Consider the following 15,700-nt stretch of genomic DNA (forward strand, 5'->3'; position numbering starts at 1 on the left):
ACAGAATTTCATTTAATACACCATGTCATCATTTTTCATAGTCTCTGATCAATCATAATTTGGTGTGTATCTTTTACTTCAATTGTAGCTACTTTACACTCCATTTATGCTTAATTGTAGGCTTTAGAAAGATATGTGTATTGTTGGGCTTAATTAGATAGTTGTGAATTTTTTTGTTGTTAAACTCGTTTTTCGCTGGGCTGATGAACATGTCTCGGTTTTCAGGGCATAACTTGGGTTGTGGTTATCCAAATGATGCAAACTCGGTGGCCTTTGAAAGCTGAGACAAAACCCTAAAACTTACCCAGAAATAGCTGTTGGCCAATTCGATCATCTAGAAGGTCAAAATCGGTGCGGAAAAGAACAAGGCATCCAACTCATCCCACCAACAACACCAACTCATTCCACCAACTACACCAGCTCATCCCATTTCGTTTTGCCTATGCTTTTCCCCATTATTTTACAATTTTTATGTGTTGTATGAAGGCTATTAATAGGCCTTCATTTCTCCATTGCAAGATTTCCTAAACACCTTCAAATAAGTTACTCTTGGGTGTTCTTCTACCTCCTTTCTTCTTCCTCTTCTCAATTTCTTCTTAGTCTTTCTTTTTATTTAATGTTATAATGCCTTTTAATTTTATGGATAGCTAAAGTTTCTAATTCAGCTTGTGGTAATAAGTTCTAATGGATTTTGAGGTTTGAAGAAGATTTTGTGCTTACTCAACTCTTAATAATTGAATTTACCTTTATCTTTCTATCTTGTTTATGCTTATATAATTGAATTTGAATTGATCACTTGAATTCATTACATAAGATGTTCTCAGTAAATCCTTGAACTAAGACCTATGTGATGCTTATTTACATTGGACTAAAGAAGGAATGCAAGACCAAGGATTATGTGATGCTTGTTTACATTAATTTTGAGAAAGACAAAGGAACATTCATGGTCTTAATTGATTGACTCATTAATTGCTTGCCGATTCAAGGACTTAGAGTTTAACTAGGGATTAAATGTGAATTAATAATTCTAACCTTGTTAACTCGAATCATGTTTGCTTAAACATTTGAAGAATCTCCTAAATTAATTGACGCTTGATTGGTTAACTTTGGGACAAGCAAGAATTGATTAATTAAATTCTCCATTGGATGGCTTGTTGGATTCTTGGACTTAGATACCAAATAGGGATTAAATTTGGACGCTTGATCCTAACCTAATGGGCTCAAATGATGTTCGCCTGAACTTTGGAAAGAATCTATTTAAGTTTTGTTGGTGCTTGACTAATTAAACTTAAATGCAAGAATTCAATTATTATTTGAGATTGAGATTTTGAATCAAGGATAAATCCAAAGAACGAAAATCCACAAGTTGAAGTTTTTCATCATCTAAGTTTATTATTTAACTTCTTGTTCTAAAGATATATCAAACTCCAAACCCCCCCTCTTTCCAAAATTTTGTTAATACTGCTAATATAATGAAAAGAATTTCCTTTGATCCTCGAGAGACGACCTTGGGGCACTACTGTGTTACAAGTTTAAACTAATTTTACATTTGTGTTTGATAGAGACTGCAACAACCTCTCGTCAAATTGACCTGGGTATAGTGGTAAGTATTCCCGCCTGTCACACGAGTGACCCAGGTTCGTTCCCCGGCAACGGCACCAATTTGACGAGAGGTTGTCACAGCCTCTATCAAACACAAATGTAAAATTAGTTTAAACTTGTAGCACACTAGTGCCCTAAGGTCGTCTCTCGAGGAATAACATAGGTTGTTGGGGCATCTCATTCCTTCGAGTTATATTGCCAGTCCTTTGACATTGTTCACAAGTTTTACAAAATTGATATGCATCATGGAAAATAGTAGGCCAATAAAATCCTAATTCCAAAATTTTCCTAGTTGTTCGTTGGGGACCAAAATGTCCACCACATGCATGATTATGACAAAAGCTAAAAATGGAGTGAATTTCATGATCAGGTATGCATCTCCTAATTATTTGGTCACTACCATATTTCCAAAGATAAGGATCATCCCATACAAAATATTTTGCATCACTCTTTAATTTAGCAATGTAAGATTTAGATGCATTTTTAGGAAAAACATTAGCAACAAGAAAGTTTACCAAATCCGCGAACCATGGAATGACTGTCTGAACTTTCAATAATTGCTCATCAGGAAAAGTATCATGTATGGGTACTAGATCAAGTGGTCGCTCAATTCTGCTCAAGTGATCAGCAACCAAGTTTTCAGCTCCACTTTTATCTCTTATTTCCAAATCAAATTCTTGGAGTAAAAGCATCCACCGCAGTAACCTAGGTTTTGCATCCGGTTTTTTAATAGGAACTTCAGAGCAGCATGATCAGAGAACACTATCAACTTGGAACCGAGCAAATAAGATCGAAATTTGTCTAATGCAAAAACAATAGCCAAGAGTTCCTTTTCTGTGGTAGTGTAATTGACTTGTGCAGCATCCAAAGTTCTAGAAGCATAATATATGACATGAGGTGCCTTGCCCATTCTTTGGGCCAAAACTGCTCGCAGAGCATAGTTGGATGCATCAAACATCAGTTCAAAAGGGAGTGTCCAGTATGGTGGTTGTATTACAGGCATGCTTGTCAAAGATTTCTTCAGTGTATGGAATGCCTCCTTGCACTTTTGGTCAAAATTGAATTCAACGTCCTTTTGTAGCAATCGAGACAGTGGCAATGCTATCTTGCTGAAGTCTTTGATAAAGCGCCTATAAAATCCTGCATGACCAAGAAAGGAACGCACCTCCTGCACGCATGCGGGATAAGATAAACCAGAAATAACCTCTACTTTAGCAGGATCTACTTCAATACCTCTTTCAGAAATGACATGACCTAAAACTATGCCTTGTTTTACCATGAAATGACATTTTTCAAAATTCAAGACAAGATTAGAGTCAATGCATTTGTGTAGCACCTTGGATAAATTATCTAGACATGTTTTAAAACAAGACCCATAGACAGTGAAATCATCCATAAAAACTTCCATACAATCTTCTAGAAATTCAGAGAAAATACTTACCATACATCTCTGAAATGTACCAGGAGCGTTGCATAGGCCGAATGGCATCCTTCTGTATGCAAAAGTTCCAAAAGGACAAGTGAATGTGGTCTTATGTTGGTCTTCAGGTGCTATGTGGATTTGGAAGTATCCTGAGTATTCGTCCAAAAAGTAGTAATGGGATTTGCCAGCCAATCGTTCAAGCATTTGATCAATGAATGGCAGTGGAAAGTGATCTTTTCTTATGGCTTGGTTCAATTTTCTATAGTCAATGCAAACTCTCCAACTATTTTGTACTCTAGTTGGAATTAGTTCATTGTCTTTGTTTTCCACTACAGTCACTCCAGATTTTTTTGGAACAACTTGAACGGGGCTTACCCATTTGCTGTCAGAGATAGGATATATGATACCTGCTTGGAGCAACTTAGATATCTCTTTCTTTACTACTTCCAAAATTTGAGGATTGAGTCTCCTTTGAGGTTGCCTTACTGGTTTAGCATCTTCTTCAAGAAGGATCCGATGCATACAGGTGGAAGGACTGATTCCAGGGAGATCTGCAAGTGTCCACCCTATTGCCTTTTTGTTATCCTTCAAAACTTGTAACAACATCCTTTCTTGTTCAACATCCAAGTTCTTCGCAACAATGACCGGAAGTTTATAACCTTCCTCAAGGTAAGCATACTTCAAATGATCAGGAAGCGATTTTAGCTCTAATGCTGGTGGTTGCACAATGGAGGGCAACATTCTATTTGTTGTTATCAATTCTGCAGCTAAAATTTCTGCATGTTTTTCTTTTTCATATTCCTTAGTAAAATTGTTAGTGTTTAAAAATTCTTCTATTTCAATATAAGCAGCACATTTTAATTCATTGTTTATGCATGAATGACAATTTATGGTATCATCAAGATCATATATGTCAGGAAATTCAGTGCATAAATGGTCATGTGCTTAACAATCAACCAAGTCATCAAACAAATCAATGTGAAATACAGAGTATTCTTCCCTAGGATGTTTCATGGCATCTAGAATGTTGAACTTGACTACATTATCACCAAACTCTAAGGAAAAAGTTCCAGCATGCACATCTATTTTTTTTTTTTGCAGTTTTAAGGAAAGGTCTACCTAAAATGATTGGTACCTTAGTTGCAGTTTCACCCTCCATCTCTAGGATATAAAAGTCAGCAGGAAAAATTAGTTCTCCTACTCTAACTAAGACATCTTCAATTAATCCTGAAGGGTAAGTACTACTTCTATTTGCAAGTTGAATCACCACACCAGTTGGAATTAAAGGACCGAGCCCCAAAGATTTAAAGATAGACATAGGCATGACATTGATAGATGCACCTAAGTCTAACATGGCATTTTCAAATATGCAATTACCTATTGTACAAGGGATAGTGAACGTACCTGGGTCTTTGCATTTCTGAGGCATTGGTTGAATGATAGTAGACACATTCTCTCCTAGACTTATTTTTTCATTCCCCTTCAGCCTTCTTTTGCGGGTACATATTTCTTTCAAGAACTTGGCATATCTAGGGATTTGTTTGATTGCATCTAATAGAGGAATGTTCACTTCTACCTTTCTGAAAGTCTCAAGCAATTCCTTGTCTTTTTCAGCTTCAACTTTCCTAGTTTGTACAGCTCTTTGTGGAAAGGGTAGTGGAATGCTTGGCTCTTCATCCCTTGACTGGAAAGATTGCTTCTCCTTGGTTTTAGATTCCTCAGACGCAGTGGCAGGTTTCACATCATTTTTAACTTCCACAGTCTTTCCAGATCTAAGTGTGATGGCACTAACATTTCCTGTGGGATTAGGAATAGTTTGAGAAGGCAACTTACTTGATCCTTGTGCTTGAAGTTGGCTTATGGAGGATGCCATTTGTCCCATTTGCTTTTCCAAGTTTTGAATGCTAGCATCAATTCTTTGTTGGAATTGCAAGTTTTGCATAGCCATTTGTATTACAAGGTCCTCCAAGGAAGGGTTATTTTGTTGTTGTTGTGGTTGTTGTATTGACTGCCTTGGAGCTTATTGGAAAGGTTGCCTATTTGGAAATGCTTGTTGTTGCGATGTGTTATTGTTGTTGCTCCATCTGAAACCAGCATGATCATTGTATCTAGGATTGAAGTTATTTCTAGCTTGGTCATTTCTTGGTTGTGAGGAATTTGGGAAGTTATTTACAGCAGCTACTTCTTCGGGATTATCTTCTTGTAGCTGAGGGCATGCATCAGTTGGATGAGAGGAACAAGCACAAATGCCACAGAGTTTAGCAGGCGCTTGTTTCATCATGGCCAATCCTCGCACCAAAGAGGTCAATTCATCTAGTTTATTCTCTAGTCTTTGATGTTCAGTACTAGATAATTGTACCTCATTTACTGACCTTGAACTAGTTCCTCTTGTTGCACCAAATTGTTGTGTGTTGGCTACCATATTTGCAATCAAGTCTTTGGCAACAGCAGGAGTTTTATCCATTAGAGTACCACCACTAGCAGCATCGATCATGCTTCTATCCATTGGTAGGAGACCTTCATAGAAGTATTGAATTAGAAGTTGCTCACTGATTTGATGTTGTGGACAGCTTGCACATAGCCTCTTAAATCTCTCCCAATAGTCATGCAGCGTTTCATCATTCATTTGCTTGATGCCACATATGTTCTTTCTTATGGCTACAGTTCTAAAAGCAGGAAAGTATTTTTCTAGAAATAGCCTCTTCATCTCATCCCATGTGACTCTTTTAGGAGGAAGATAATACAACCACTCCTTGGCTGCATCAACTAGTAAAAACTAGAATGCTTTCAACTTTATGCTTTCTTCATTGCTACCGACAGGTTTCATGGTTGAACATACAACATGAAACTCTTTCAAGTACTTGTGAGGATCTTTACCTGAAAGTCCATGAAATTTGGGTAACAAATGAACTATAATTACTACTTCCGACCAAGGCTCCCTGAGCGTTAGTAAAACCCTCTCATCTATGAAGCACTTGGGTTTCAATCTATTGCCCTCCTCTAACTCTATCTTGAAGAAATTTTCTTGGATCAAATCAACTCGTGAAGGTTATGGGGTAGCAACCTTATCACCTATTTATTTATCCCGAAAAGAAAATTGTGGGTCGCGTGTTGTCGCTCCATCTGGTGGCCGGGATTGCTTTTCCGTACCCAAACTCTCGCCACTCATATTCAGAATTCACACCGCAGTTTTTATAAATTCTTATTTGCAATTTGATAGTAATTGCATCAGCTGATTACAGCAAGTTAAAAATCATTATTAATTAATGATTATAGATCACTCTCTTTCTATCGTAAATGTTACAATACATATATTAAACTCATTTTATTCTCTTATGAGTTTACATTTCACTTTTTATTTTCTTAATTGATTTATATCACATTATAATATCTATTGTAATTATCACCTAACTAGAAAAAATTAAAATTAGAGAGGGAACAAAATCTGTCACTAAATATGTTAAAATCCGTCACAAAATAAATTAGTGACGAAACTGATTTCGTCACAAAAATTGGCGTCACAAAATATTTAGTGATAGATAATTTCAGTCTGTCACAATCAGTAACGAAATTAAGGCATCACAAATTCTGTCACTAATATATAATATTAAATGTTCATAAATTAATAAATTTCTGTCACAAATTGTGACGATTTTAGTGAGGGGACTTTTTTCCATCACAAATTTGTGATGGATTTACCTCATTACAAATTTGTGATGGAATTTGTGACAGATTAACTCCGTCACAAATTTGTGACGAAATTTGTGCCTCTTCTTAACGCCACATGTTGATAGGGATGTTGGCCTCTCAAGAAGGGTCTATTTTTAGAACATTTCACTTTTTATTGTGTTTTATCCTTGCTTGCACAATTTCTAGGAGACTTCCCAAAAGGTCACCCATCCCTACATTACTCCAAGTCAAGCACGCTTAACTGTGAAGTTCTTATGAGATAAGCTACCAAGATGTATATGCATGTTGTCAGTATAACTTGTACAAATTAATTCATTTAAGTCCTCCTCAACTGTACAATCTCATACTTGTACTATAATAATAATATATAATAATTTTATATTACGAATAATAATAATAATAACAATAATAATAAATTTAATTAATCTTTATTTATATATACTTACTTTTATAATTAATAATCTACTTATTTCTATTTAAATTTATAATTTAAATTATTTATTTTTATAACTTATAATGATAATATAATTTATAAAATTATAAGTATTTATTTATTACATACTTATAAATTAAACTTTAACATTTTAAATAAATTATTAAATAATTTAATATATTTATTTATCTTAAATGATATAAAATTCAAAAAATATATTTATCCTTGTTTTATTTTCTAATTATCCCATTAATAAAATACTAACTTAAAATCTTATCTAATTATATCATAATATTTTCACATCAAATTTAAAACCATATATTAGTTATACAAATATATTAAGATCATATAGTAAATTTTCAATAAGATTTTAGTTTAATAATTTAAAATAATTAATGTTTCAATTATATTGTTAATTAGCAAATAATTAATTCCAAAGCTAATTAATTTTTTCTATATTAATTATTAGTAAAATTTAACAACTTTTAATTTACCAATTAGATCGATGAAATTCAACACACACCATGAGTTATTGAGCGAAATTACTTTACCAAGAGTTATTTTGTAAATTATAAGATTCCTCCACTCTCTCTCTCTCTCTATCTCTCTCTCTCTCAAAGAGAGGATGATTATATTAATACCGGTGTAACTTTTATTAAGTATTACACTCCGCTTAATAACTTTATATTAAATGTGAATTTTATAAATTCAACCGTTAGATTATTATAAAAATATAATAATATATAATAGTTATATTACAAATAATAATAATAATAATAATATATTTAATTAATCTTTATTTATATATACTTAATTTTATAATTAACAATCTACTTAATCTTATTTAAAATTATAATTTAAATTTTTTATTTTTATAATTTATAATGATAATATAATTTATAAAATTATAAGTATTTATTTATTACATACTTATAAATTAAATTTTAACATTTTTAAATAAATTATTAAATAATTTAATATATTTATTTATCTTAAATCAAAGATATAAAATTCAAAAAATGTATTTATCCTTATTTTATTTACTAATTATCAACCATTAATAAAATATGTGACACCCTCTACCCCAACTTAATTATACAATAAATATAAACCATATATATATATATATATATATATATATATATATATATATATATATATATATATATATATATTTAAAAACTTCCATAGTTTATTATAAAATAATTACCTCAAAAGTCATAGGGTAAAAGATGCACACTCATAATTCATAAACATAAATATTAAACTCAAGAATTTATTATCAATCCAAGATTATAAATTAATCACAGTAAAGGTGGCAGTGCCTCTTAGTTAGGAACTAATTTATAATTTCCAAGTCATTATAAAATTACAAATTTGATTGTTCAAAATCATAAACAAGAAGATAATAAAAAGTAAGCCTAGCTAAGCCCGACGTCACATCCTATCAGAGCATGCCCACTAAGGCCTTTAGGCCTCATCACCAACATCCTCATGATGATGATCACCTGCAACATAATTTAAATATATACAAAAATAACAAGGGAGTGAGAAACATCTCACTCAGTTGTAGATGAAGAAATAAAAGTTAAATAGCACACACATATACACAACATAATATATATATATAATTAATATCACAATTATGCTCATAAATTATGCAATGATTATATTGACTCGACTCACAAATGCATGCATGTGGCGTCATACGGAAGTCTCAAAATTTATCATTGGTGACCCAAAGGTACACCTATCACTAGTGTTCATACACCTCGTTAGCATGTTACATCACTGGTGTCCCGAAGGCACACCTATCACTGGTGTTCATACACCTCGTTAGCATATCGTGGGTGACCCAAAGGTACACCTTGTTAGTCGTGGGTATGCGGCCTCAGCGGCACACCTGGAGTATATATGCATATGATGCATGTCATACATTCATAGACTCAACTTTTGACTTATTCAGAATTTCATGTAATTTATCATATCATCACTATTCATATTCCATAATCAATACTTGTCTCAATCATGTCATTTATACATAGTTCAATAATCCAATAATTAAAGTGTCACTTAGTTATCATATATTTTATTTTATCATGATATATTAAGATTCTTAAGTAAAATAGGAAGCTTAAAAGAGAATAAAAGAAAATGAGGAGGCCCAGCCTTCCATTCAAATAGTAGATTACAAATTTATAAATAATTAGGAGGCTCAGCCTTCCATTCAAATAATAGATTCTAATATGTAAATAAATAGGATATAAAACAAACCACATCAATAATACATATTCAAAGAAACAAACAACAGGCAAGGGATTGGGAGCCAATCCAACAAATAGACTGTTTAACAATTATTCCCACACCCCCAAGCGAGGTTTCCCACTCCCACCTTACCTGGATATACAAAAATTTGGGCAGAACCTCCTCCTCTTTTTCCTCAAACAGTAACCGGAACTAGGGCAGAACTTCCTCCCCTAGGCTCCTTCCACCTACAGCAGGAAGTAGAGAGAGAAAGAAGAGAGAAGGGAGATAAGATGAGAGGTGTGAGGATTTGAGAGGGAGGACGGGCCTTTTTATAGGCATTTTCGCTCACCTACCCGGAACGGCCCGTACTGAAAGCAGAACGGCCCATTCCGGGACCTTCAAATATACGCAAAATTGTTCACTGGAATGGCCCGTTCCAACTAAAATTTTTAAGCATTTTTCTTATTTCGGAACGGCCCATTTCACTTTGAGAACGGCCCGTACTAGAACAACCCAAATAGGCAAATTTTCCATTTTGGAACGGCCTGTTCTGCTATTAAAAAATGGGTTCATTTTCAACATTTGGAATGGCCCGTTCCACCTTTGGAACGGCCCGTTCTGGACAATCAAAAGTAGGCATATTTAGTAATCCAGAACGGCCCGTTCCAATTTCGAAATGGCCCGTTCTGGACTACTAAAATAATAATTTTTTTTTATTGAGTAAATTTTTTTTTTCCAGGATGTTACAATACTCTCCTCTTTTTAGAAATTTCGTCCTCGAAATTTTGCAATGGTAGACTCCTTATTTCTTCTAATTCTTATGCAACCTCACTACCTTGTTGATATACAACTCTTATCAATTTCCTCAAAGGATTTCTAAGGGTAAAACAAGTAAACTTGGCGAGTCTTACAAACAAAATCAATCTCTTAAGCATTTCAGACAAACCTACCACTAAGGTCTATCCATTCACCATCTTACTTCCAAAATGGAACATCTAAGTGCTATAAAATTCTTAGAGACTTCTAGTATGCTAACCACAAGTATACAATTGCTTTACTCCTCTCTTCATCTTAGGTCACAATACTTCCACTGTGCTACTCTGATACATCGTAATAACTTTTAAATAAAAGCTAAGAGTACTCTCATGTCATTCCTCTAAAATCAACTTTCTTAATTCAAGGTTACTAAGCACCCAAAATTTGCTCTTGCACTTCAAAACAACGTTGATTTCTACACATAAATTGTTATCTATACTCCTTCTCCACTTGATTCCTTAAGAAAGAATCTGACTCCTAAGCTTCTCTAATTTCATCCATTAATTCACTAGTTGCTTTCAACATAGTCAATTCAATGTTCCTAAGGTTAATCTCACACACCAAACATAAGTATTTTAAATTCTTCAATCAAATCCAATCCTTAAATCATCAAAAATGATATATCAGAGGTCAATATAATCAAAGCATCTGCCACAATATTGGTTTTACTTCTATGATCAATTATTTCCACACCCTCAAGCGAGGTTTCCCACTCCCCCCTTACCTGGATATACAAAATTTTGGGCAGAACCTCCTCCTCTTTTTCCTCAAATAGTAACCGGAACTAGGGCAGAACTTCCTCCCCTAGGCTCCTTCCACCTACAGCAGGAAGTAGAGAGAGAAAGAAGAGAGAAGGGAGAGAAGATGAGAGGTGTGAGGATTTGAGAGGGAGGAGGGGCCTTTTTATAGGCATTTTTGCTCACCTACCCGGAACGACCCATACTGAAAGCGGAATGGCCCGTTCCGGGACCTTCAAATATACGCAAAATTGTTCACTGGAACGGCCCATTCCAACTAAAATTTTTAAAGCATTTTTCTTATTCCGGACCAGCCCGTTTCACTTTGAGAACGGCCCTTTTTGGAACAACCCAAATAGGCAAATTTTCCATTTTGGAACGGCCCGTTCTATTATTAAAAAATGGGTTCATTTTCAACAATTGGAACGGCCCGTTCCACCTTTGGAAAGGCCCGTTCTGGGCAATCAAAAGTAGGCATATTTAGTAATCCGGAACGGCCCGTTCCGATTTCGGAACGGCCCGTTCTGGGCTACTAAAATAATAATTTTTTTTTATTGAGTAAATTTTATTTTTTTTCTCAGGATGTTACAAAATACAAACTTAAAATCTTATCTAATTATATCATAATATTTTCACATCAAATTTAAAATCAGATCTTACTTATAAAAAAAATAATAAGATCATATAGTAAATAGTCAATAAGATTTTAGTTAAATAATTTAAAATAATTATTGTTTCAATTATATTGTTAATTAGCAAATAATTAATTCCAAAGCTAATTAATTTTTTCTATATTAATTATTAGTAAAATTTAGCAACTTTTAATTTAACAATTGGATCGATGAAATTCAACACACACCATGAGTTATTGAGCAGAATTACTTTACCAAGAGCTATTTCTTAAATTATTTGATTCCTCAACTCTCTCTCTTTCCCTCTCCATCTCTCTCTCTCAAAGAGAGCGAGGAAGGTTATACTAACACCGGTATAACTTTTACTAAGTATTACACATCGTTTAATAACATTATATTAAATGTAAATTTTATAAATCTAACAGTTAGATTACTATAAAATATAATAATATATAATAATTGTATTACGAATAATAATAATAATATATTTAATTAATCTTTATTTATATATACTTACGTTTATAATTAACAGTCTACTTCTTTCTATTTAAAATTATAATTTAAATTATTTATTTTTATAATTTATAATGATAATATAATTTAAAAAATTATAAATACTTATTTATTACATACTTTTAAATTAAATTTTAACATTTTAAATAAATTATTCAATAATTTAATATATTTATGTACCTTAAATCAAAGATATAAAATTCAAAAAATGTATTTATCCTTGTTTTATTTTCTAATTATCAACCATTAGTATAATACTAACTTAAAATCTTATCTAATTATATCATAGTATTTTCACATTAAATTTAAAACCAGTTATTAGTTATTCAAAAATATTAAGATCATATAGTAAATTGTCAATAAGATTTTAGTTTAATAATTTAAAATAATTAATGTTTCAATTATATTGTTAATTAGCAAATAATTTATTCCAAAGCTAATTAATTTTTTCTAAATTAATTATTAGTAAAATTTAATAACTTTTATTTTAACAATTGGATCGATAAAATTTAACACACACCATGAGTTATTGAACAGAATAACTTTACCAAGAGTTATTTTGTAAGTTATTTCATTCCTCCACTCTCTCTCTTTATATATATATATATATATATATATATATATATATATATATATATATATATATATATATATATAGAGAGAGAGAGAGAGAGAGAGAGGAGGGTTATTCTAATACTGATGTAACTTTTACTAAGTATTACACATCGCTCAATAACTTTATATTAAATGTGAATTTTGTAAATCCAACCATTAGATTATAAGTTCATATCACTTTATATGTTTATATCAAATTTTGTTAAATGTGAACAACAACATGAAGGTAATCAAAATATTCATATTTTAGTATATTTTGAAATGTATATATTACATTAATTTTGTTTTAAAAGAATGAAGTATCAAATCATCTTGGATTAATATAAAATTTTGTACACATGATTTAAGAGTAAAGAATTTTCAATTTAACGATTAGATTTACAAAATTCTCATTTAATATAAAGTTATTGAGCGGTGTAATACTTAATAAAAGTTATACCGGTATTATTATAACCCTCATCATATATATATATATATATATATATATATATATATATATATATATATATATAATTTTATGGACCTTTATTTTTATATGATTGTCAATTTTCGTAAAAAGTTTTTACATTTTTGACAAATATAAATTTGTCGAACATATTCCATCGGTAATATAACTTTTCTTACGAATTTTTTTTCCATCAAAAATATAAATTTTTCGATGGATTAATTTGTCATAATTTTAAAAAACAATTTAACATATATTCTTTAATTCTGCATAATTCTTACATATAAAAATTTCATAGATAAAATTTAATATTTTGATAGGGATCAATAATTCTTCATAAATGTTGACAAAAATTCCGACGCAAAATCCGTTACTGACTTATTTATTATAGTGCTATGACGCATTTTTGTGAAAGAATATTTATAGAGGAACTTAATCAAACACAAAATTCGTCACTAATTTTATTTTTTTATTCAGTGACGGATTAAATTTTATCTCTAAAAAATCCATCACAAATTTTACTTTTTTATTTAGTGACGGATTTTGTGACGAATTGTTTAGAGACAAAACTTAATCCTTCACAAAATCCGTCACAAATTTTACTTTTTTATTCAGTGACGGATTTTGTGATGGATTTTTTAGAAACAAAATTTAATCCGTCACAAAATCCGTCACTAATTTTATTTTTTTATTTAGTGATAGATTTTTTAGAGACATAATTTAATCCGTCACAAAATCCATCACAAACTTCAATAAATGGTAGTCCGTTACAAAAATTAAAATTCCCTCACAAAATTCGTCATTATTAGAGATGATATTTTTTTTGACACAAAAATTTGTCACAAATATTAATTTTTCTAGTAGTGTATTAAGTTGCTAAGAAAGACGGTAGGGTATTTCACTATGAAAGAAAGGCTTCGAACAACCTGAAAGTTGGTGGGCGGATATGATGTTATGGATATTGGGCATGGTTTCTTCATGGTTAAATTTGATCTTCCTGATGATAGGGAGAAAGTCATCATTGGAGGGCCATTGATGATGTTTAACCATTATTTGGCAGTTCGAGAATGGGTTCCGAATTTTGTTGCAGCTAATGTCAAGATTGACAAAACTTTGGTTTGGATTCGAGTTCGAGAATGGGCATGGACTACTATGAAGAGAACGTTTTGCTAGCCTTAGCTACGACTGTTGGTCGTCCTATAAAGGTGGACATGATGACATTACAGGCATCATGGGGGAAGTTTTCTAGGGTGTGTGTTGAAATCGATCTTAACAACCCGGTGGTTGGTAGAGTATGGTTTCGGGATTTTTGGTTTAAAGTGGAGTACGAAGGTCTTCATCTCTTTTGTGCAACTTGTGGACGTTACAGACATGTAGCACGTAGCTGCAAGGAAGGAGTGCCGCCAAGCAGTGAGAATGAAAGGTAGCAACGGCAAGAGGTTGACGGGGATGTGCAGTCATCTATGGCGGCAGCAATTCCCAACCCTGCTATGGCCGTTAACGGCGAGGGAGAGGCAGTACATAGGGAGTGGTTAGTGGTTTCAAAATCACGGAAAAGGAGTAAATCACGGGGTGTAACGGAAGGCGGAAACAAAGGAGGCAACAAAAATGATTTGGCACGAGTTATGTCTCAAAAAAATCCTTTCCGGATTTTACAGGATGAATCTTTACTTGATGGTGATATGCAAAAGAAACAATACATGCAACAAAATGAGGCTGATTTGGTGGTATTGAAGAATAGTCAATTTAATGCTGAGAAAGTGGAAGTGGATTGAGCTCCAAAGACATGGGTCAAAAGTAGGAGTAAACGATTAAGACAAGAAAAGGAAGTGCATAGGGATTCCATAAAGTTTCGAACAAGTATGGCAGGAGGAAACCATCATGCGTGGTTTGGTGTGGGGCATGCAACAAGTATAATTATGGGGTCCAGTACACGCGAGGGGCAATTTAACCATAGTAAGTCTAGGCATGTGGGTCCCGTTGAGGAGAGACATTCATGTGCGGATTTGCATGACTACGTGGGGGTGATAAGTTACAGACTAGTTCTCATGATGTGGTAAGGGATGTATGTGTGGCTACATTCCATACGCCACGTCCACCTGACTCTTTGATGGGTACGACCTTGGTGGGAAAAAATGTTGTTGAGGTGGAAACACTTGATGGGAGTATCTCAAAAGGTGATATGGATTTAGAGGAGGAAGCGCTAGTCATGCCTTAACTGCGTGGGGAGTGCACGTGTCACCCCTCTGTATTTGGTTGGATTATGATGAATGTTAATATATTGGCCTGAATGTTAGAAGGGCAGCAGGAAGGATGAACAAAATTCATCTTAAAGAAACACTGCGTAAGGTTAAGCCAGATATGGTGTTTTTGTTTGAACTCCATACTTTATTTGCAAAGGTTGAATCATTTTGGGAATGACCGGGCTACTATCCTATGGATATCCAAGAAGGTCGTGGTCATGCTGGCAGTGTGTGGGCTTTGGTTAAGGTTACTTTGACCTTACAATGTCAGGTAGTTGGCTCCCACCCACAAGCTATTTTAGTG

General features: G+C 32.9%; 1 protein-coding gene and 1 pseudogene across 1 annotated transcript; both read right to left on the reverse strand.

Annotated features, from left to right (window-relative positions):
* Positions 1 to 3,773: 3,773 nt before the first annotated feature.
* LOC145949711 (uncharacterized) lies at positions 3,774 to 4,987 on the reverse strand (annotated as a pseudogene).
* A 58-nt stretch (positions 4,988 to 5,045) lies between these two features.
* On the reverse strand, positions 5,046 to 5,732 carry LOC145949712 (uncharacterized). Its single transcript, XM_083060520.1, has one exon. The coding sequence runs from the start codon at positions 5,730 to 5,732 to the stop codon at positions 5,046 to 5,048; it is 687 nt and encodes a 228-aa protein (XP_082916646.1).
* Positions 5,733 to 15,700: the final 9,968 nt, after the last annotated feature.

The sequence above is a fragment of the Cajanus cajan genome, chromosome 7 (genome assembly GCF_000230855.2).
Source record: "Cajanus cajan strain Asha chromosome 7, NIPB_CcT2T_4, whole genome shotgun sequence".
Lineage (NCBI taxonomy): Eukaryota > Viridiplantae > Streptophyta > Magnoliopsida > Fabales > Fabaceae > Cajanus > Cajanus cajan.

Coding starts and splice junctions, on each gene's coding strand:
- LOC145949712 (XM_083060520.1), bottom strand. CDS start 5,732: ATGAAGAGGCTATTTCTAGAAAAATACTTTCCTGCTTTTAGAACTGTA.